Here is a 23,623-nt window from a genome sequence, read left to right as displayed (position 1 = left end):
GAGGAGGCGCTAGTGCGGCGACCAGGACACACACCCGCATCCGGCTTCCCACCTGCAGACACGGCCCATTGTGTCTGTAGGGACGCCCGACCAAGCCGGAGGAAACACGGGGATTGGAACCGGCGATCCCCGTGTTGGTCGGCAACGGAATAGACCGCCACGCCACCCGGACGCCCTGTACTGACTGTTTCAATCATGGTCATTCAGTTTTTGTTGTTGTTGTTGATGTTGTGTTTTTACAAGAGAAACAACTTACTCCTCCATTGTGCATGGCGTGTTCATCGCCAGAAAGTGTCAAACAAAAGAACGCAATCATTGTCCTGAATAAAGGTGTAGGACATTTTAATGGGGCGCCGTACGTCTTAAGTAACAGAACGGTTGTGTTTTGATTAAACTAATGGCACTAAGTACTATTCCAGACCTGACAATGTGAGAAGACGGCGTCCGTAACGCGGCGGGAAAATAGGGGGCAGGCTAAGTGCGGATCAGCTACCTGTATGAACACCTACACAATCAGACCCCATGTGTGGGAGGCAGCGGGGCGCTGAAAGCCTCCACTTACCCACTTCGGTCCGACTGCACTACACGCCGCTCTCAGGCACCAATCGTCGTTTAAGTGCTCCGTTCATCCCGACCCCGGTGTGGCCGACGAGAGCGACGATAGATGGGCGATTGCTTTAAAATAGCAGTGAGGATGTTAATGGTGGTCTCCTTGATCGTTTGGATGAGTGTTTTCCCGATGCGGAGGGTAGGTCTTCCTCTCCTCGGCCATTACTTTATTAGAGACACCCTCACTTATCCACTACAGATGTGACTGGCTGGATGGAGGCTGTGGCTGAGGGAGGGTACTATCTGTGTGGAGAGTGCCCCTGACTGCTAGACTGAGACGGAGAGGACGTGGCGGTCTTTACACCAGTTAGCCGTGTGAATCACTGCTGAGGATAAACATCTAGCCGAGTCCCCCATAGAGGACTATAGGATGCAGTTGTTATATCGCACAGCTGAAACTGCAATTCAGCCGTAGGTTTTTTTCTTTTTTCATTCATTGATTCTTCTTCAGCCGCTTCTCCGGGGTGGGGTCGTGGTGGCAGCAAGCTAAGTAGGGCACTCCAGACGTCCCTCTACCCAGCAACACCGTCCAGCTCCTCCTGGGGGATCCCAAGGCATTCCCAGGCCAGATTGGACATGCAGTCCCTGCAGCGAGTTCTGGGTCAACCCCGGGGTCTCCTCCCAGTTGGATGTGCCCGGAAAACCTCCAAAGGAAGGCGCCCAGGAGGCGTCCTGATCAGATGCCCGAACCACCTCAAGTGGCTCCTTTCGACGCGAAGGAGCAGCGGCTCTACTCCGAGCTCCCTCCGGATGTCCGAGCTCCTCGCCCTATGTCTAAGGCTGAGCCCAGACACCCTACGGAGGAAACTCATTTCAGCCAGTGTATCCGTGATCTCACCCTTTCAGTCACTACCCAAAGCTCATGACCACAGGTGAGGGTTGGAACAAAGACTGACTGGTAAATTGAGAGCTTTGCCTCCCGGCTCAGCTCCCTCTTCACCACAACGGTGCGGTACAACGTTCACATTACTGCTGATGCTGCACCAATCCGCCTGTCAATCTCCCGCTCCATCCAACCCTCACCGATTTGGACCCCCCCCCCCCAATTGTATCTGGCCAATTCCCCCACTCTTCCGAGCCATCCTGGTCGCTGCTCCACCCCCTCTGCCGATCCGGGGAGGGCTGCAGACTACCACATGCCTCCTCCGATACACGGGGAGTCACCAGCTGCTTCTTTTCACCTGACAACGAGGAGTTTCGCCAGGGGAACGTAGCGCGTGGGAGGGTCACGCTATTCCCCCCCACGAACAGGCGCCCCGACCAACCAGAGGAGGCGCTAGTGCAGCGACCAGGACACACACCCACATCCGGCTTCCCACCCACGGACACCGTAGGGACGACCGACCAAGCTGTAGGATTTATAGCACAGGTTTCAGGCTGGGTTAACCATTCGTTTAAACATGGCCGACTCAGATGGAGGAATAAAATTTAGAAATGACAGTTTTGGATGCAACTACACAACATTTGATCAGGATTGTTACGCTAAGTAGAGGTTCACCATATGTACTGCGTGACCAAAAAAAAACCAAAAAAAACCGACATTCTGTTTTTAATAGCAACCGATTGGCAAGCTGTCTTGGGCCAGTTGGCAAATGGGCGGGCAGCGGAGGAGTTTGGAGGTGCTAAAGTTCAGGCAGGAGCGACGCAGCACCCTGTGTCCTGCCAACAGCCGTGCAGTAGAGCAATTCCTGACTGAGTTGTTGACCCGTGGCCCCCACCTGCACGGCCGATGCTTTGTGGAAGCAGGGCACCGATTCCCTCCCATGCTGCCCACAGCACCAGAAGGCTTTTGACTCATGCCCATCTGTCCCACTAGTACATACATTAAGTAAGAGCACGGCGACGGCCATCCTGTCCACCTCGTGCGTGTTTTTAGCGAAGGAAGTCGAGTTACATCGTGCGTGGATGAAATGCTGAACTTCCGAGTAATTCCACCCATTTCCCCCCTCAGATATACGCAAATCAGGGTGTGCTGCTCGCCAGTCACAGCCCGGCTAAAGATAGCCAAGAGACCGTGTCTGCAGGGTGACTGGCGACTGCTGCAAAGCACACATTTAAAAAAATCTGCAGATTTCCCCTGTTAAGACATCTGCACATGGATAGTTTGAAAGCACCACATTCGTGCCCACCCTACCCGCCCCCCCCCAATCTCACCTTTCACAATATGCATCCACAGAGAACATCTCAAATCAATGAAATACACACGGCTAAGTAACCTGCGGCCCCCAACATTGTAGAGACAGCCGGAGAGACACTGACAAACCCTCACCTGACCCGGCCGGATGTCTAAGCAGTGAAGCACCTCTTGGAGCATGACGGGCGTGTGAGGGGGACTCTCAGCAACATCATGAGGGAGTGTCTGCGAGGCGCTCTGTGGACCAGGTCCAGAAGACGGACCAGCCATGTGCGACTGTACACAGAACCTTCGAGACCTCATCGTTCTCCAAGCAGCGTAGGTCGCTTTCCACGACCTCACGCTGGAGATGATAAACTTGTGGTACATCATGGGACTGATGAAAAGTGCTAGAAAATGAGAGAGGAAAAACAGAAAAGGGGCGGTGCGGTGAATAAACAGAAGACAATTTTTGTTAGATATTATACACATACTATAATAATGATCTGTCACTACTATTAAGACCATGTGTTCCACGGCGCTTACTATTTCACCTTGGATTCTGAGAAACTACTTGAAAATGGACGGGTACAACACTTTAGATGGCAGGATTTGAAAATCGTGTTACAACTTCTTGGATTTCAAATTGTTGAAAAATGTAAAAAAAGTATACAAAAAAAGCAAATCTAGTTTATGGCTATGTCTAGCTAGTTATAAAATTAAGATTTAAAGGGGCGTCCGGGTGGTGTGGTGGTCTATTCCGTTGCCTGCCAACACGGGGATCGCCGGTTCGAAACCCCGTGTTACCTCTGGCTTTCCTCTGGATTTCCCCCCTTTTTTCTCCCAAATTGTACCCGGCCAGCTACCCCACTCTCCCGAGCCATCCCGGTCACTGCTCCACCCCCTCTGCTCATCCGGGGAGGGCTGCAGACTACCACATGCCTCCTCCCATACATGTGGGGTCACCAGCCGCTTCTTTTCACCTGACAGTGAGGAGTTTCACCAGGGGTACGTAGCGCGTGGGAGGATCACGCTATTCCCCCCCAGTTCCCCCTCCACCCTGAACAGGTGCCCCAACCGACCAGAGGAGGCGCTGGTGCAGTGACCAGGACACATACCCACATCCGGCTTCCCACCCAAAGAGCGACCAATTGTGCCTGTAGGGACGCCCGGCCAAGCCGGAGGTAACACGGGGATTCAAACTGGCGATCCCCATGTTGGTAAGCAACAGAACAGACCACTATGCTACCCGGATGCCCCTGTCAGTGGCAAATTTAACAATAGCTAAACCCTGAAGATCGAAGCCATGAACACATTTTACATTGCTCGTTTTATTAGTTATCGTCAGGTAGTACTTTACAGAGGAAATGACACGACGCACATCGGTTTACGTTTTTACCAACGCAACCAAAAGCAGAAGACCATGGCACGCAGCAGTCACCTCCTAGAAGTGCAGTTGTTGTGGCTAACGAGCAGACACGGCAGGCCAAGCCCGTACCGTGCTTTCTGTTTGCTGGTGGGAGGGCGAATGACACTGCGGCACTGGCGACTCGTTCTCATTTAGAACGTTTTCGGGGGATTTAGATGAGTCAAGACCAACGGAGAGAAGAGGAACGAAAGTCAGCAGGAGCAAGACGGACTACATTGGCCTGAATGAGAGGGAGGACAGTGCAATGGTGAGGATGCAAGGAGTAGAGGTGACAAAGGCGTATGAGTTTAACTACTTGGGGTCGAAATGTCTTGATGCGTGCTCACTAATGCAGGTAAGAAGAGCACAGGAAGCTGAATCAGTTCATCTGGACACGATTACTGACAGAAACGTCTCATCACTCATCCAAGTGACCTCTTCAGTCTCAACTGACTGCAAGTGTCCCCACCCTTACAAACAACGACCGAAACCAACGATCGGTTTCATATGCAAATATGGGCGTGACCATTAACTCGAGTTTCAATGGCGATGTGCACTATTCACAGAGGATTGGAGAATAGTTGCTATCACGGTGTTGTAAGATGGCGACAGAGGCGTAAGAACAGGACAATGCTATCGACAGAAGCTTGTACCATAGATTATGCCCTGGGGAAGCTACACCTAGTCTGTATGGTTCACCTAAGACACGTGAACAGGATGTGCCATTACAGTCACTTGTTTGTATGATTAACTCAGTGACATATAACATCTCTAAATTTCTGGCATCTCTACTTAACCCGTTGGTAGGCAGTAATGACCATCACATTCAGAACACTAAGGATTTTGTGGATAAGTTATGGAGGTGGATGAAGCAATGGTCACTTATGATGTTAAGTCTATCTTCATGTAAGCAGTGGAGGTAGTCCATATGAAATTACAAAACGACCCCACCCTTAGCAGTAGGACCAACCTTAACACTGACCAAGTATGTCTGCTCCTGACGCTGTGTCTTCAGTCCATGTATTTCACATACAGGGGGCAGTACTATTGGCAGAAACATGGGTGTGCTATGGGTTCCCCAGTCTCGCTTATAGTGGCCAACTTGTACATGGAGGAAGTGGAAAAGAGGGATCTGACGTCCTATCCAGGGACACCACCTGGCCATTGGTTCAGATTTGTGGGCGACACCTGGGTTAAAATTAAATCTCAGGATGTACCACATTTCACCGACCACATTAACTCTGTGGACAACCACATCAAGTTCACCAGGGAGGATGTGGAAAATGACAGGTTAGCCTTCGTACACTGTGAAACTGTAACTGCTGATGGGGGACATTCGGTTGTTGATGTTTACAGCAAACCAGCACATACTGATCGGTACTTAAGGTTCGACTCTCATCATCCACTGGAGCACAAACTAGGAGTCATCAGGATGGCATGGCTCAGGAGGAAGAGCGGGCCATCTAGTAATCGGAAGGTCGCTCGTTCAATCCCCGGCTCCTGCGGAGAGCGTGTCCAAGTGTCCTTGAGCAAGAAACCGAACCCCAAACTGCTCCTGATGAGCAGCTTGGCGCCTTGCATGGCAGCCTCCACCCAGTGTATCAATGTGTGCGTGAATGGGTGAATGTGAGATATACACTGTAAAGAGCTTTGAGTGGTCGGTAGACTAGAAAAGTGCTATATAAATGCAGTCCATTTTATGCGTACCACTGAGCTGACAACGTCCCCGCCGGCACAACGGCCGGGGAAGGGGAGAAATCCCACATTAAACAGGCCCTGCTTAAGTATGGTTATCCTAACTCGGCAATTGTCAAAGCCAGGAAGACGCCCAAACAGTGCACCAGCTGATCGGAGAGAAGAGAAGGACAAGAGCTGCCTAAGCGTAAACCAGTGGTGATTCTGTATGTGGCGGCAGTGTCAGAAAAGTTGAGATGCATATTTTCCAAACACCGCGTCTCAGTTGCTTTCAAGCCACAACACACGCTGCGCCAGAAATTGGTCCACCCCAAGGATCGAGTCCCCCGGCACAAACAGAGCAATATAGTGTACGCTGTTAAGTGCCAGGAGGCTTGCCGTGACTCGTACATCAGGGAACCAAACAGACGCTGGCCAAGAGGATGGCACAACACAGAAGAGCTAACACGTCAGGCCAGGACTCCACAGTCTACACTCTTTCAAGGATGAGGATGTGCACAACCTTGATAGGGAGGAACGCTGGTTTGAACGGGGAGTCAAAGAGGCCGTCTATGTGACGAGGGAACGGCCATCCCTGAACCGAGGGGGGGGGGGCTACAAGTACGTCTGTCACCATCTTACAATGCTGTGATTGCAACCATTCCCAAATCGTCTGTGAATAGTACACATGGCCATTGAAACTCTCGTTAATGGTCACACCCATATTTGCATATGAAACCAATCATTGATTTCCATCGTTATGCCACTGTATTGTTTATAAGGGTGGGGACACCTGCAGTCAGTTGAGACTGAAGAGGTCACTTAGATGAGCGATGAAACGTATCTACCAGCAAACGCTGTGTCCAGATGAACTGATTCAACTTTCTTTGACACTTGGGGTCAACTGTTCAATGTAACGGGGAGTGCAGAAGAGAGGTGGAGAAGAGAGGGCAGGCAGGGTGGAGTGGGTGAAGAAGACTGTCAGGAGCGATTTGCAACAGAAGGGTACCAGAAAGAGTTAAAGGGAAGGTTTACAAGATGGTTGTGAGACCAGCTATGTTGTATGGTTTGGAGACAGTGGCACTGATGAAAAGACAGGAGGAGGAGCTGGAGGTGGCAGAGATGAAGATGATAAGATTTTCACTGGGAGTGACGAAGAAGGACAGGATTAGGAACGAGTATATTAGAGGGACAGCTCAGGTTGGACGGTTTGGAGACAAAGCAAGAGAGACAAGATTGAGATGGTTTGGACATGTGTGGAGGAGAGATGATGGGTATACTGGGAGAAGGATGCTGAATATGGAGCTGCCAGGGAAGAGGAGAAGAGGAAGGCCAAAGAGGAGGTTTATGGATGTGGCGAGGGAGGACATGCAGGTGGCTGGTGTGACAGAGGAAGATGCAGAGGACAAGAAGAGATGGAAACGGATGGTCCACTGTGGCGCCCCCTAACGGGAGCAGCCAAAGGAAGAAGACAGACAAATGTAGTTACCACTATCACCATATGTGTCAGTAATTCAAACAAAATGAAACAAGTTTAAGCAAAATGAAGCATCCAGTAATGTCGAATACACAAAAAAAAATCCAAAAAAACAAAAACGGGATTAATCTGGAAAGTGTAGCCAAAAATGACTTCTGATCACTTTTTGTCGATCAAGAGTTCATGCAAACCTTTATGAGTGTACTTTTCTATTTTTTTTGTTAGTATTTTCTTGTTTGTTTACTCATTTGTTTGTACACATCCAAAACTAACAAGCCAAAGTCAATTTCGAATTTAATGAGTACCCGTTAGTACCAACCAGTGATTAAACACATGCTCTTTAATCGTGGCACTCATGTGTAGTCCATGTGTACCCGTGGCCTCCTATCCTACAAAAGCAATATCCCACTGCCTTGAATTAAAGTCGAGGCAAAGAAAGGGTGTTGTCTGCACAGCTCAACAATGCTTTGAACGTTTTGTCACAAAGACGCAAAGGCTACGTCTTAAACTAAAAATCAATAACCCTTTGTTTTTGTTTCAAAATGATCGAGTTGAAAATAGAGTATGGCAGAGACAACAGGAATATTGTCATAAGAGATGTTTGGAATAGCAAGGTGCTAGTAAAAGACAACAGAAACTGCCTTCTGTTGCATAAAATCTGCAACACACTAACTGCAAGTGGTTCATCAGGTTACGAAGGTGGTAATAAGCCTCTCTCTTGCACAGTATTCTGGCATGGCAGACTACTGTGGTAGTTATTGATGTGATGAAGTCGGAAGACTGAGATACTCTACGGCACAGGTGACAACCAGGGAAAAGCTTTTGTAGAACAGGCTCTGCGTATGTTTTGATTTGAATCCCTTATTTGCCTTCTTGCCTGCAAGGGGGGGGGTAGTTTTACATAGTCTACTACTACTTTTGGCTGCTCCCGTTAGGGGGCGCCACAGCGGATCATCCGTTTCCATCTCTTCCTGTCCTCTGCATCTTCCTCTGTCACACCAGCCACCTGCATGTCCTCCCTCACCACATCCATAAACCTCCTCTTTGGCCTTCCTCTTCTCCTCTTCCCTGGCAGCTCCATATTCAGCATCCTTCTCCCAATATACCCAACATCTCTCCTCCACACATGACCAAACCATCTCAATCTTGCCTCTCTTGCTTTGCCTCCAAACCGTCCAACCTGAGCTGTCCCTCTAATGTACTCGTTCCTAATCCTGTCCTTCTTCATCACTCCCAGTGAAAATCTTAGCATCTTCACCTCTGCCACCTCCAGCTCCACCTCCTGTCTCCTCATCAGTGCCACTGTCTCCAAACCATATAACATAGCTGGTCTCACAACCATCTTGTAAACCTTCCCTTTAACTCTTGCTGGTGCCCTTCTGTCACAAATCACTCCTGACACTCTTCTCCACCCACTCCACCCTGCCTGCACTCTCTTCTCCACCTCTCTTCTGCACTTCCCTGTTACTTTGGACAGTTGACCCCAAGTATTTAAACTCATACACCGTCGTCACCTCTATTCCTTGCATCCTCACCATTCCACTGTCCTCCCTCTCATTCACACATATGTATTCCATCTTGCTCCTACTGACTTTCATTCCTCTTCTCTCCAGTGCATACCTCCACCTCTCCAGGCTCTCCCCCACCTGCACCCTACTCTCACTACAGATCACAGTGTCATCCGCGAACATCATAGTCCACTGAGACTCTTGCCTGTCCTCGTCCGTCAACCTGTCCATCACCACTGCAAACACTTAGATGTATACGTAGTATACACCTAATAAAGCAATAATTCCCAACAACAGGTGCAAGTCATAAGTGAATATCATTGGAACGTAAGTTCTAATAATTCCAGTCAAGGATAGTAGCCTGTATGCACAATTAACAGCACCTGGCAACTGTAAAAGACATTTTCTTGGAAGAGGTATTCATACATAGCAGCAAAATGCTTAATAAAACAAGAGTCTAGAAATGAATTCTTAACCAAAGGTTTGCATTGCAACCAATTAAGCCCTTTATTACGAGAATTCAGATGTTTAAAACTTCTTTGCACAGTCACATCACCTGGCTTAAACCACACATAGAACAGAAAGTGCTGTCAATGATGTATCGCTCTAATAAAAGGGATGCATGGGCAAACGTAATGGGAATTGAACAGTGACAGGGTGTGTGTTGGCGAAGGCGACCCAAGGGCACCTGACCACACAATTTTTAAAGAGTTGGCAATGAAGTGCACAAAGGAGAAGTGACGAAGAATGATTATAGTCAGATCAGATTTTACCACCATGCCTACTGTAACTTATGAGAAGTAAAAATAAAATTTGTGTAAACGTTACCGTGGAAACAAGCCCGCCTCATTATACCAGAGGACTGCGTTTCAAAATGTTGAGCCTCGAGCGAAGGCACAAGGCTGGACTTGGTTTGCAATTCACAGCTTCTTTAGTTGCGAATTGTGAAGTGCAGTTTTTGAAAAGGTAAAATTTATTGAACTTCTTAAATGAGAAACAGGGAATGTTTTTGTTACACTGGTACTGCAACGTGTTTATTGGTGGAAACCAACCAACAACATTAAGCATAGGAAAAATGACTAACACATTCTGACCAAATGAGATTCAGTGTGGCTCCGATAAGTTTTCATTTAATGTCAAAAAGGGCTAAATGGTCTCTGTCAGGCCAGACTCAAAGAGGAAAAGTGAGCTACCTATTTGCCTTTATTGATTTAGAAAAAATATCGACTAAGAATTGCTTCCTGATTTCCAAGTATGAGGGATGATCCAGAATTTCTTCGAGCAATATCCAACCTTGTGCCATGGGGAGCCGTGTGTTTTCTCTCCAACTCAACGATACATAAGCTGACTTGACTAATGGGCACACCTTCCAAAAGTCAGGGGAGCACCCATCACTGGATTGAGAGGGTGTAGTGTTGGTTTAGAAAGAAAACCTGCATACAAAGGGCCCTCAATGGCACACCATTGAGTATTACTTTTATTTTATCGTGGAAACTATGTCAAAGTTCCACCACATAAAACAAATCACGAACTGTCCAGAAACACGTGATCCTGCTGCCTGAACCAAATAAGAGCTTTCATACTCAAAACGGGAACCAAAAATGTGTGTGTGTGTTTCAATGAAAGTGGCCTTAAGATAGATAAGCACTAATTTTCAGCTTTCTCCACCCACTCATTTAAAAAAAAGAGGTGTATAACAGGGGTGTAGATATAGAGGACAATGATGGTGGTGTCCATGTTTAAAGGACATAAGAGGCTGCAGATATAGACACACCAACATTTAAGCATAAATCAAGCCCTACATGTACAATGATATTGCTATACAGTGTTCTACATGTAGAATTGAGGCGTGTGTTCAACATTTTTTTTAAACATTTCCAGATGATGGTACACAATAACCATTTGGGTTTGTTAAGTGACATTTTTACACATTCCCAAATACTAAGTAACAAGTACTTATTCTAGAAAGTATAAGAAGTGGTGCTCCTTTAATCTTTGGATACTGTGAACCTTCATAGTAGGCTATAAGGGGAGACGATGATTGTCTCCCATGTTTTTAATCCGGACCAAGCAGCAAATTTCCCAAGGCAAAGTTGCTGATTGATCGATTGTTCGATTGACTGACTGACTGCCAAAATACAGCTCTTTTAACCCGGCTCAGATAGTTTTGGGTGCAAGTTTCTTCCAACTTTGGTATCCCTTCAATGCTTTTGGTCTTCATCTTCTTCACCCACACTCAGTGGTGGATCTAGAGATTTTTTTCCTGGGGTGGCAAAGGGGTGGCAAGACTGTGTCCCAGAGGTGGCAGCTGCCACCCCTTGCCACCCCGTAGATCCGCGCCTGTGAGGGGGGAGGGGGGGGATTCTAAATCGGCGACTTCTGTTTGAGATGAGTTTGGTGCGGGTCTCATTGACCTTAACCATGCATGTACATAAAATATACTTTAAAAACATATTATCTGATTTATAAATGGGGTGGCAACAGGGGTGGCAAGACTTTGTCCCAGAGGTGGCAGCTGCCACCCCTTGCCACCCTGTAGATCCGCCCCTGCCCACACTATACCCTTGTTTTAACACACTAAGTGATTCTCTCAGAAAGCTGACAGGCAACAGACAATAACTAAAATAATTACGTAGTGCCAGTCCACAGGTCAAGATTCTACATGCAGGTCTCGGGTAGAGTTGCATTATGGGTGATGGATACGTCCACAGTCGCCTAACGCTGATTGGCGCATATAGGAGTATAGGGAGACCACACGTTTTGTGAGGGACTCGGGCCAACTTAGCTGTGCAGAACAGCGTTCACCAGACGCGCACAGAAAATAATCCACCGATCAATAATAATGGTCACCTATATGACCAAACAGGTGGCGCAAGGAGAACCTGTTTTCCGTCGCTGATCATTTGCGCCGTTCATTTCAATCAGGCGCACGCACTAACTGGGCAGCAGCTGCAATTACACACTGCGAGGCAAGGCAGGAATAAGCCTCCCACCATATTGGACGGCTGCGTTGGCTTACACGAGTTGTCGACGTGTGCGCAAACAAGGCGCGGCGGTGGACGTCCGGATACTAATGTATCCGACAGCTAAACGGGAAGCGGCAGATATAGACACGTGTCTGCGCCTCCATTGCGGTCCAATATCGATAAGAGCCGCCGGCGTCACCGCAGCGCAAACCTTGAAGCCCCTGAGGAGTTCGACTCCTCCTGACTCCACCCGCACTCGTAGTGTGACGCGGTCGCTTCGCGTCATGCTTTTTTACTGCCCCTCGGACTGCAGGAGCCCAGCACAAACGCGGCCGAGACCTTTCATTTCATTTCATTGCCATTATCTTGCGCTTACCGTCGTCGCCTGACTGACGTGCGTAGCTCCGCCTTTCCCGGAAGCGTGCGCCCCGCTCGCGTCAATCGCTCTGGTCCAATGGCCGCCCGCGTCACTTGTCCCCGCCCCGCGGCCGCCCGCGTCACTTCATTCTGTCCAATGGCCGACGACGCGCGTTTGAAATCGCCGGGGCGACGGGAGGGGGGGGGTTGCCTTTCAAAATATTGGCGCGTGATGTTGTTGGCGGATGTGGCGGTGAGGAGCTAACGTCAGATTTTGTGTTCCTCCTGAAATAACACCTCCCGCCGGCTGGATTCGCGATAAACGTCGACCGATTTCGGGGGAAGGTATGACAATATGTGCTGCGTTTGACCGCGGAGGACGAGGCTTGAATAAAGGCCACTGGTCCGAGCAAAGGCTCCGTTTAGCCAACGCTTAGTATTCGTAGGCGAGCGCCGGTAGGTTAGCCCATACGGCTAGCTAGCTAGCTAGCCATCCCCCTCCCCCCACCCGTAGCTATGTTCTGCCACTAACCATATTAATGTTTTGCTCTTGTTACGACGTGAGTTTAAAGACCATTAAACGTTGCAAAAATGGCAGCGTATGCTGCACCGTGGATTGAAACGTCAGTATTGGGCTTATTTTTATATATGATTTGTATGGAAAGTTGGCTAAATCATACTACATATTGTGATCCCATGATTTTATTATATTTTTTTTGGGATGTGCAGTAATTGGGTGAGAGAGCCTTTCTGAAAGGATCAACAGCAAACGAGTCTGCTCCATATAGAATAATTAATAAGAAATTATTCAAATATATTGTGTATTGCATTTGGACACTGGTGTCCACAGCTCAGCTGTTGTAGCTTATGTGCCGTTGTTTTCTTTTAATTTAGTGTGACACCCTGTTGCTGTTGGCAAAACAGGCTTGGGTTTGAAACGCATGCGCTGAATGGTCAATGCTTGCCTTTGTCAGTGTGTGGTTAACGTCTCAGAATGTTAAGTTACCAACTCTTTTTATACTCGTCCTAGACACGTGTGCTGTTGGTCATGATTGCCATAGAACCTTAAACCTTTATTGCTTGTGGGTTTTTAAAATATGACAATCTCACGCTGCCCTGAGCTGGTTATCATCATATCTTTGAAAGTAGCTCATCTCTTGTCTTATTGGTTCTGAATCATTTACAGACAAATTAATCACTGTGAGAACGTGAGAGACATGCATGACTCTTGTTCAGATGTTGAGAACTGCATATAAGGTTATCAAGAAATGTTTGTTTACTGCAGTGTTAAGGAAATACAGCCTTCATGTCTTTATCCTTTGACAACAGTGGGCAGCCAAAGCACGCGTTCACAACACCTTTCCTTGACCCCTTTAAATAGGTTATGGCTTGAGATGTGCACAATGCAGCAACTGAGATAATGACATACACTGAACCAGGGTTGACCCATTTGAGTTGGTACGCATTGGTTTTCTGTTAATCTGAAGATTTTCCAAATTATCTCAACATTTGACCTGGTTTGGCTCCTAGCAAAATCTAAATCTCTTCCAAACTTTTGAACAGCCTGAGATCCTGGTGTAAAGCTGGTAACATTGGACTTAATGAAAGATGAAGAAAATGTACTTGGACATCTCCATTGCAGTGTACATGTTAATTATCCTAGTGTTATTGTATGAACAGTAGTTGACCTAAATATTCAGTTTAGGATATTTTCAAAAATGCATTTAATAGAATAATGTAATAATGTAGTATGGAATTTACTAGAATCATAAAAATAATTCATATATAGAATTTGGTAGAATAATATAACCAAACTAAAATCATCACAAGTTGCACATCAAAGGTTAATCACAAGCAGGCTCACTGTACCTGGTGAACACACGCAGAGTGAGAAAAAAAAAACCTATATTGCAGAACCAATATGCCTGTTAAAATTCAGTGTCAATATTTTAAAAACCGCTTCAATGTTTCAAAAAAGTTGTTTCAGTGCTTCAATGTTAAAAAAAAAGTTCAATGTTTTAAAAAGCTCTTGAAATATTTTATTTGAAAAGCTTTTTTCAACATTTCAGTGTTTTTAAAAAGCTGTCAGTTTGTTTTTGGTTTTTTCTTCAATATTTTAAGGTCCATTCCTAGTGTCTAGATAGTAGGGCATTCCACTTTTCATAGTCCTCCACTGGTTTTCGCATCATAATTGCACACAAGGAACACGCACACACATTCGCAGTAAATATGTATGTAATCAGTTGTTTGTTAATGAAGTCTGTTACTTGAACATGTTTCACTGTGCTTCTTAATTTCTTTGTGTGCTCCTAAATGAAAAAAATTAGGAGCACATGTACTCCTTCAGGGCGGCACAGTGGCGCAGTGGTTAGCGCGGTCGCCTCACAGCAAGGGTTTGAGCCCCGGGGTAGTCCAACCTTGGGGGCCGTCCCGGGTCGTCCTCTGTGTGGAGTTTGCATGTTCTCCCCGTGTCTGCGTGGGTTTTCTCCGCGGGCTCCGGTTTCCTCCCACAGTCCAAAGACATGTACTAAGTCAGGTGAATTGGCCGTAATTGTCCCTAGGTATAAATGGGTGTGTGTGTGGGTGTGTGTGTGTCGGCCCCGTGATGGCCTGGCGGCCTGTCCAGGGTGTCTCCCCGCCTGCTGCCCAATGGCTGCTGGAATAGGCTCCAGTATCCCCGCGACCCTGAGAGCAGGATAAGCGGTTCAGCTAATGGATGGATGGATGTACTCCTTCCGGGCAAAAAGTTAGCGTAGAGCCCTGATGGGGCTAGACAAGACTATGAGATTCCCATGGGGGGGGGGGGGGATCCACTGTTTTGTTTGAGGCATTTATATATTTTACAGTTTTAGGAATCATCTGTAACCCTGTTATTAATCATTCCATATAAAGTTTTCATTTGTTCTTTTTTATTTTATTTTATTTTTTTAGAGCATTATGGAATTGTTTTGAATGGCAAACAGGCCTCTTTTTAAATATTTGAACTTGCTAGCATATATAAGAAAATTCTTTTCCACAAATCCATATCATCAGTGCTTTTGTTGTTCATGTTAAAAGTTGCTGTTAGGATTTTCCTTGGAAAAATGAATTAAATGGTTCTTAATGTTTTATATCTTCACCACAGCAGCCAAATATGGAGTAATAAGGCAGGCACTGGTGCATCTGAAGAAGAAAAGTTGTTGTGAACTAGCAGATATAGTAGACCAAGATGATAGAAGAACTTTATCAACAAATATCACATCATGAATAAGTTGAAACTGAGGTTTAACTCTTGAGCTTGGCTTTGGGGGGCAACTGACTCAACAGCATTGGCAAGTCTGTTTTGTTTCAGTGGCTCACGGGGATCTGGTGTGGTTAAACACCAATACAATTACTAGCTTCATCAAAGCCCTCAGTAAATTAAACAAAAATATTTAGCCCACGTAAACCTTCTGAGATTTAGCTTTTAACAGAGTGTGCTAGTTTGCATTTATACTTGCACATTCAAGATGAAAAAAAACCCACCAAGATTTTAAAAGAGCTCTAAATATTCAGTTATTCAGATTTTTTACTTCCTCAGACCGATGCCATAGTCTTGCTGGGCCAATGACCAGTATCTCTGTTTTGCCAGAGTTAAGAAGTCAGCAGTTGGATAACTTACCGTTTTTAATTGCATACAAACTTGCCTCAAAAATGTGTAAATTAGGGGTGATCATACAGACATACAACTGATTATTGTCTGCATGGCAATAGAAATTGATTCCACAGTACCAAAGTTTCCCCTTAGAAATTTTCTGTAATCTATGGACAAGGGTTGGCGAGATGTACTAGTTATGTCGTTGACTGAAGGAAGAGATCATCAAAACATTTTTCCTGGTTTGCTTCCTTTACTCTGTTTTGTTGTCATACCTTGGCAACCATTAAAACTTTCCACAGCCTTCCAATATAACATGTTTGCAAGTATTCAGTTTCACTGTGGTAATTATTGTCATTGTCGGACCGAATGCATGTATCTGTAAAAGAACTAACTTTGAGGGGATTGAAAAAATTACTACTGTTTCAACATTTTGTAGCCAAACATTACATTTTAACAAGTTTTGTAAAACACTTAACATTTGTCAAGGAACATTGAGGTGTTGATAAGCCTTAAAGGGGTACATATAAATTTGGTTTATGATGAAAAATAAAATCACCGTATTTGCAGGTATGTGGTTTTCGCCCGACAGCTAAATGTTCTTGTTTAGTGAAATGTGTAGGTTCTTTAAAAAAAAGCACATGGTATGAAAATTTGAGAAGTCTAGTGCCTTGATAAGTCACCTCTAAACTTGTTTGAACTTTCAGCTGTGTTGAATGGAGAACAGTATTTAGGAAAACAAATACTGACTTTGAAACATGACATGTCGTAGTCACTATCTCATTAGCGAGCCACTGCAGTCAGTAAAAACCAAAATACCAGACAGTATCCATGTGACATTCACGCTGTCAACAGTATTACAACTTTCCTGCATGGATTTACTATTGTACAAAGTCGCATTTCACGGATAAAAAATCGGAGAGCTAGAGATCATTCTTTAGAAAACCTGTTTTTCTGGTACAGTAAAATGAACTTTTGGTAGACACATTTGTTTTCCTTTTCAGTGAAAATTAAAATGTAAATTTTTACATTTCACTGTTGACAGGGGGATTAGTGAAAAGGTATTCACAATTAGTGGGTGGCTCTCCCACTAATGGCTATGGTAGTGGAAACACTGTAGAATGCTAATGGACATCTGCACCCTCCTTACTGTACATGTGCAACTGTGCAGAGCACAGGAAATTGGACAAGCCACATTGTGGTCAAAATGGAGAGAAAGTCCACACAAAATAGATAAAATAAATTTTAGCATTATGTTTTGGAACTGTTAGGAAAAAGAAGTAGCTGAAGGCGGGCTCGCCCTCTTTTCTCCCAATTTGGCTTAGCCAATTCCCTTTTCTCTTAAAGTCATGTCATTACACAACCCGCATGTTGGTTGGGCAGGATGAAGACTGATAAAAGTGGAGTCGTCGACCGGTGAAAAACCACATTTTTATTGTTTAGAGGGGTTGTCAAAATGAGCCCACTCTCTACCAACAATTCAGAGGACAAGACATCAGTTATAATAATTATGGTCTATAGTCCCTATTATACTTTAGTTCACTAGTACCACATGAAGCTTACAATAAATTTTTTAGAGGTTTACCTGTACTGACAGTCAGACTAGTGCAAAGCTTTCCACCATTGCTGCCTTTCTCTGCCCCATTTGTTTTTTAAGGAAATGTTTCATTCTTTATTTGACTTCATTGTTGTTATCACGGTATACATGTACTACTTGGGCATAGAATCTATTTAACCTTTTTTTTTCTCCCTCCCCCATGTTCTAGAGCCACACGCTCAAGTTGTTGAAGAGCATCCATTATGGCAGGTGATGTGTGCAGCCATGTTAAGGTGGTTGTTCGAGTGAGGCCAGCCAACGACAGTGAGAAGTCGGAGAAGTTCAGGAATGTTGTCAAAGTTTTGGATAACCACATGCTAATATTTGACCCAAAGGATCAAGAGGCCCTATCTTTTGGGCCACAAAGGAGCCAAAACAGGAATATCAACAAGGCGCGAAACAAAGACCTTACATTTGTTTTTGATCGTGTCTTTGGAGAGGACTCTGCTCATTTGGAAATATTTGAAAACACTACGAAAAGTGTGCTGGAGGGTGTGCTGAATGGATTTAACTGCACAGGTAAAAAAAAAAAAACTAAATTAAACGGGGGGGGGGTAACTTTGGAAAAAACTGTTCACTGACCATATTGGCAGCAGTTTAACTTCTCAGTGCCTAGCAGTCTATGTGCATGATACTTTTGAGATGGTAATGACACTCTGAAGTCCTTTCTAAAAACAATCTGTATGATCTGAATCAGTCTGGCTTTAAGCGGGGTCACTCTACCAAGACTGCACTCCTGTCGGTAACATAATCACTGCGTTTGGCTAGAACTGCTGGTCAGTCCTCAGCTTTATTGCTGCTAGATCTGTCAGCTGCCTTTGACATGGTTAACCGCCAAATCCTCCTCTCCACACTCACTGAGCTTGGCATCTCAGGATCTGTCCTCCGCTTGTTCATGTCCTACCTTTCGGGGAGATCTTTTAGAGCAGGGGTGGGCAATCTGATCCAGAAAGGGCCAGCGTGGGTGAAGGTTTTTGTTCCAACCAAACATCGGAAACATCGGAACACAAAGAGCCATGGACATCTATAGCTCTGACAACGACTTCAAAGAAGATAAATTCTGAGTCTCATCACCAGCCAGTCAGACTAGCTTGGTCTAGTCAGAAAGGCACGAACTGAGGAAGCCTCTTGGATGAGAGGCGAAACGTCTTCACGGATATATACCAAGTCCAGTTGCACTTGATTCAACTCCTTTGGATAACCATGACCTGGATGAATGAGAACATTCACAGACATGTTCCAACCAAGCAATTACACACCTGTGCCCCCCTAATCAAGTTCCTCAGCAAAGTCTCTGGTTGATTAATGGGATCAGGTGTGTAACTGCTTGGTTGGAACAAAAACTTTCACCAACACTGGCCCTTTCTGGATAAGATTGCCCACCCCTGTTTTAGAGTATCTTGGAGGGGAGAAATGTCCAAACAGCATGGCTTATCCACAGGGGTACCTCAAGGGTCAGTGCTCGGCCCCCTTCTCTTCTCAATATACACCTCCTCACCTGGTGCAATCGTCCGCTCCCATGGTTTCTCATACCATTGCTATGCTGCCGATACCCAGCTCTTCCTGTCATTCCCGCCAGATGACCTCAGTCTCGGCATGGATATCGTCATGCCTTGCTGATATCTCTGCATGGATGAAAAACACCACCTTCACCTTAACCTATCTGAGACTGAGCTCCTTGTCATCCCAGCCAGTCCATTCTTACAACAACAGATCAATATCCAGCTCTGATCAACCCAACTCATGCCCACAAAGTCTGCCCGAAACCTGGGTGTCATGATTGATGACCAACTAACCTTTAAGATTCACGTGGCCTCGATTGGTCGGTCATGCTGATTTGCCCAATACAACATCAGGAAAATTAGACCCTCCCTGTCTGAGCATGCAGCACAACTCCTGGTACAGGCTCTTGTAATATCACGCCTTGACTACTGCAACTCCTTACTGGCAGGTCTCCCTGCACACACCACTTTCTTTTTTTATTATTATTATTATAGAACACAAAAATAGAACATGAGGTGTTTTTCCATTTGCGATAAAAGAAAAAGGGAAAGAAAAAGTACAAAAACCATACTTGCATAAAAAATTCTAAACAAAAGGACGTTTTGGGGAAATATACAATTTCCACTTCTCCTAAATTTTCTCAAATTTAGTTTCCTGAAGCCTCATAGAGAAGGGGATTCTTTCCATCACAAAAATTTCATAAATTATATCATACCAGTCCTCTATAGATTGAGTGTCTGGCTTAAGCCATTTCTTTGTAATTGCTTTTCTAGCAGCTACACTCAATATTCAAAATAAGTAAATTGTATTAATGTTTGTGGGCGTTGTATGTAATAGACCAAAGAGGAGTTCGTCCCAATTAAAAGGTAATTTTTGTCCCAAATATTGTCACTAATTCTATCTTACCCAATTTCCCCTCGGGGATGAATAACGTATTCTGATTCTGATATAAATCTTATGCCAAAAGATATTTACTTTTGGGCAGGCCCAAAACAAGTGGTAGTAGTTGGCTTCCTGGGAACTACAATTTCTCCTGCACCTGGAAGAGCCTGAGTGGTGAGATGCCTGAACAGGTGTGATAAAATATCTACTAATACTCTTCCAGCCAAACACTCTCCATGAGGTTGAGCTTGTTATCCTCCATTGAGATTCGCAATACTTTATCCAAACTTCCCCTGGAATGGAACTTTTAGTTTCCCTTTCCCATTTTTGTTTTATGTAGGTTGTACTAATCTCCTGAAGTCCCCTGTATAGCCTAGAGATGATTTTAAGCCCTGAATCCATCCTATAGGCACGAACTAAAACTTTCAATAAATTATTCTCAAATGCCTTTTGTCTGTCTAACATAAAACCGTTAATGTGATGGCGTACCTAAAGAAATCCATAAAAGTCACTATTATTTAACCTGTGTAGTCTTTTCAACATCTCAAATTTGCTTAGCGTCCCCAGATTAAAAAAAGGTACAGTATGGAGAGGCCCCGATTAGCCCATCCTTTATAACTCGCATCTAATTTGTTTGGGGTAAAGTCAAGGTCGTGAGAGCACCATCTCAGAATTCGTATCTCTTCAAACCATCCATTCTTAGTGACAGTATTTAGCCATGTTTTCAGAGATAAGTTAATGCACTTATTACCTATTTCCATTAAGTTTTTAATGAGTCTTTTATCCCCTATCCGTGCCTGAATTGGAACTGCCCCGGACATGTTTTCTTGATTTTCTTTCAAGAAAGCGTGCAATTCTTAATCAGAATTGCATCAAAAAACAAAATCCTCAGTTGGGCCAATATATAATAGTCCTTTAGGCAGGGGAGTGCAAGTCCTCCCTTGTTCTTTGCCAGCTGAAGAGTTTTAAATCTTATCCTTGGTTTTTTCCCCTTGCCAAATGTACCACGATATTAATGTATCCCATTCGTTGAATTCTTAATCAGTTATTTCAGTTGGAAGAGTTTGAAACAAATATAATACCCTTAATGACAAGTGCATTTTGTGCACAACATTCTGTGGTCTTAAGAGTCTGTCGCAAGTTGCAACTACATGAGGCTACATGTTAGTTACAGTTTATTCGAACTGAGGAAAGTCAGCATCTGCACATGGTCTCGAGTGAGGCTTGGTCTCCTCTGAGAGCAGATATTCCCCGCTGCAGAGAAGATTCGCTCTGACAGGGTGGATGTTGCAGGAATGCACAAAAGAGAGCTTGCCAGCATTGATAGTGTGGGAAAACGCCCCTCATTTTCCCTCCACCATCTGGGAGGGTCTTCTTTTTTGGATATTGCTGGCTCTGAGAAGTACATCTGAACTTCATTTCTCACCAGTTGGATCTTTTGGTTCTCCTGGGTTTCATCTTCCTCCTCACTCAAGACTGTCTTGTCTCAGATGAAGGATGTTATCCAGTGCTGATTTTTCCCCTGGAACATTGACCTTCCTCTGCTTGGAGTTGCAGCCATGTATCTCAGTCTCCTCCTTTGCTTCTTTGATAGAAAGGACTTCAACTGTCCCTTGCACCCTTGTGCCATCTTCAGCTGTCATAAACTTTAGCTTTCAGAATCTTGGGTCAATGGCAGCTGCAAGAACAAGTGAGTTGTCTCTCTGCTGAGATGGTGTTCAGACTCCCCCATCTCTCTGTTATCCCTTTTCCTAAACTGGCCGGAAAGGCTTTTCCTGGGCTTGTCTCAAAACAGGTTTGCTGTATGGGCCGTTGCAGCCCTTTGACCAGCTGTGGGAGACATGAAGCGGTTGCATACTCCTGTCCACTAAGGTAAACTAGCACATTCAAAAGGTTGCAACCCTTGCACCAGCTCTTCAAGCAGCACCCACTGATCTGGCTTCAATTCGAAGTAGTGTTTGCCCCTTGGAGTTACCTTAGGATCGGATAGAGTCACAGTGACTGGCCAGTGCTGTTCCAGGAGTCTCTCTACTATGTAGTATGTACTGTTCCATCTTGTATTGACATCCTGGATCAGCTTGTGCTGTGCTGTGTTCATTTGATGCTGTTTCATCTTCAGTTTTGTATTGGCCAGCTTGCTTCTTCTGAAGTGTTCCACTAGGTTTCTTCCAGCACCTTAAGCTCTGCTGATGCTGGGCTTTTTGAGGGCACTGTTAACTATGAATTGGAGCATGTGCCCAGTGCAGCGAACAGAGGCCCAACCGTGTTGTTCATCCAGCATTTGCATTGCTACCACCATATTGGACCCGTTGTCATGAACTACTGCTTTTATTTTGGTAGGCAAGATGTCAATTTTTTCTACCACCTCCTTCATCCATGTCATGACGTTTGCAGCAGTATGCCTCTCCTCCGGAGGCATGGTGGCAAGGTTCAAAGTCTTCATTTGCCAATCTTCAGTGATGAAATGCCAAGACACTCCAAGATATACATCCATGGCACAGCTGGTCCACACATCAGCTGTCACTGTGAGGGAGCTTTTGACTTCTTTTATGATCTCCTTTACCTTTAAAGACATCAGAGGTGATTTTAGTTAACATTTTGAAGTGCAACGACCCACACAGTGTACACAGTAAACATTCAACAAATCGGTTTTAGATTTTTTATTTACATTATTTTGGCCATTTTGATTGAATCAAATTAAATTATTAATCGGCGATCTTAATATTTCTTCATAAATTCTGTTGTTATAATAAATATATAATTGCTTATATCAAATATATAATTGCTAGTGTGTTTTTTTTTTTTTAAATTAAACTCTTACCGTCAGAGAAGATTGTCTCATATTTCTTCTCCATCAAGTGGGTGAAATGGGTTCTGGATGGCAGGGTGTATTCGGGGTTGAACTGGCGAATCATTTGTTGAAACCCTTCACCATCAACCATGGAGACTGGCCTCATGTCATTGACTATCATGTTTAGTATTGACCCGGGGAGGGCAGTAGCTTGCTGCGGTGGTGTTACACGTCTGCTTCTTATGCATAAAGTCATCCATGGTACCTTTACTCTTCGGAGTCGGACTGCATAAATTGATTAAAAAAACAAATTTGTCAGGCAAAAGGGTAACAATACTCTTTTAAACTCTTAGAATCCTGCACGCAAGTATAGACGGAGTTGTATTGGCTTTATGATAATGTTAAAAGCAAAGACAACTCTGTCTATACATAGCTAGCTAGCTAACAAGCTAACTATCTTACCGAGGCGCCTCCGCATCGTCGAGATGTCCAACGTGCCTCTTCTTTACATGTTCGTGCATTACTGAGGTGCTCCCATGATAACCAAGGTCCACCTTACAAATCTTGCAGGTAATCATTTTCTTTGCCAAGTTGAGGGTGAAATGCTTCCAGACTAGAATTTTTAGGACGCGATGGTGTTGCACACACCCCCCCCCCCCATTTTGCTGGTTTGTTTACCTGTCCTGTCGCTTCCGCTTGCGTTCCTGGTCGCTTCTGCGCATGTGCAACTCTCAGAGGGTTGGGAAGGACGTGAGACGCCTCACTCCTTAGCTACTTCCATCACTAGCTCCGGTTAAACGATGTTTAGTTTAGTTCCACACCGTGAAATACATGCGCGATGACGTAACCGACGAATTGTTGACAATTAAATTCGTTGGCAACTAATTATGTCATCAATTTTTGCCGACTACGTCGATTAATCATTGCACCCCTATTAAGAGTGACAATAATTTCAAAATTGAGCTCTCGGGGTTTGACAAGTAAATTACAATGTCGTCTGCAAATAAGGAAATTTTATGTTCTTGACATAGCATTTTTATATCTAATAGTTTTGCCCTGAATGATCCCCTGGCTTAACGCTTCAATAAATACTGCAATCAGTAATGGACTTGTCGGGCAGCCCTG

General features: G+C 44.9%; 2 protein-coding genes across 2 annotated transcripts in view; one reads left to right on the top strand and one right to left on the bottom strand.

Annotated features, from left to right (window-relative positions):
* mettl15 (methyltransferase 15, mitochondrial 12S rRNA N4-cytidine) overlaps positions 1 to 12,158 on the bottom strand; it is a 110,790-nt gene extending 98,632 nt beyond the window's left edge. Inside the window, exons 1-2 of the mRNA XM_056279096.1 lie at positions 12,132 to 12,158; positions 2,879 to 3,132 (exon numbers count right to left, since the gene is read on the bottom strand). Of these exons, the coding sequence (XP_056135071.1) occupies positions 2,879 to 3,115 (237 nt within the window). The 5' untranslated portion in view covers positions 3,116 to 3,132; positions 12,132 to 12,158. The remainder of the gene's footprint in view (positions 1 to 2,878; positions 3,133 to 12,131) is intronic.
* A 5,367-nt stretch (positions 12,159 to 17,525) lies between these two features.
* Positions 17,526 to 23,623, top strand: part of kif18a (kinesin family member 18A) — a 55,902-nt gene continuing 49,804 nt past the window's right edge. The window contains exon 1 of the mRNA XM_056278809.1: positions 17,526 to 17,841. Within this exon, the coding sequence (XP_056134784.1) occupies positions 17,526 to 17,841 (316 nt within the window). The remainder of the gene's footprint in view (positions 17,842 to 23,623) is intronic.

This window comes from Lampris incognitus, chromosome 4 (assembly GCF_029633865.1).
Source record: "Lampris incognitus isolate fLamInc1 chromosome 4, fLamInc1.hap2, whole genome shotgun sequence".
NCBI lineage: Eukaryota > Metazoa > Chordata > Actinopteri > Lampriformes > Lampridae > Lampris > Lampris incognitus.
Note: the sequence above shows the minus strand (reverse complement) of the source record. Positions and strands in the feature narration are given on the sequence as shown.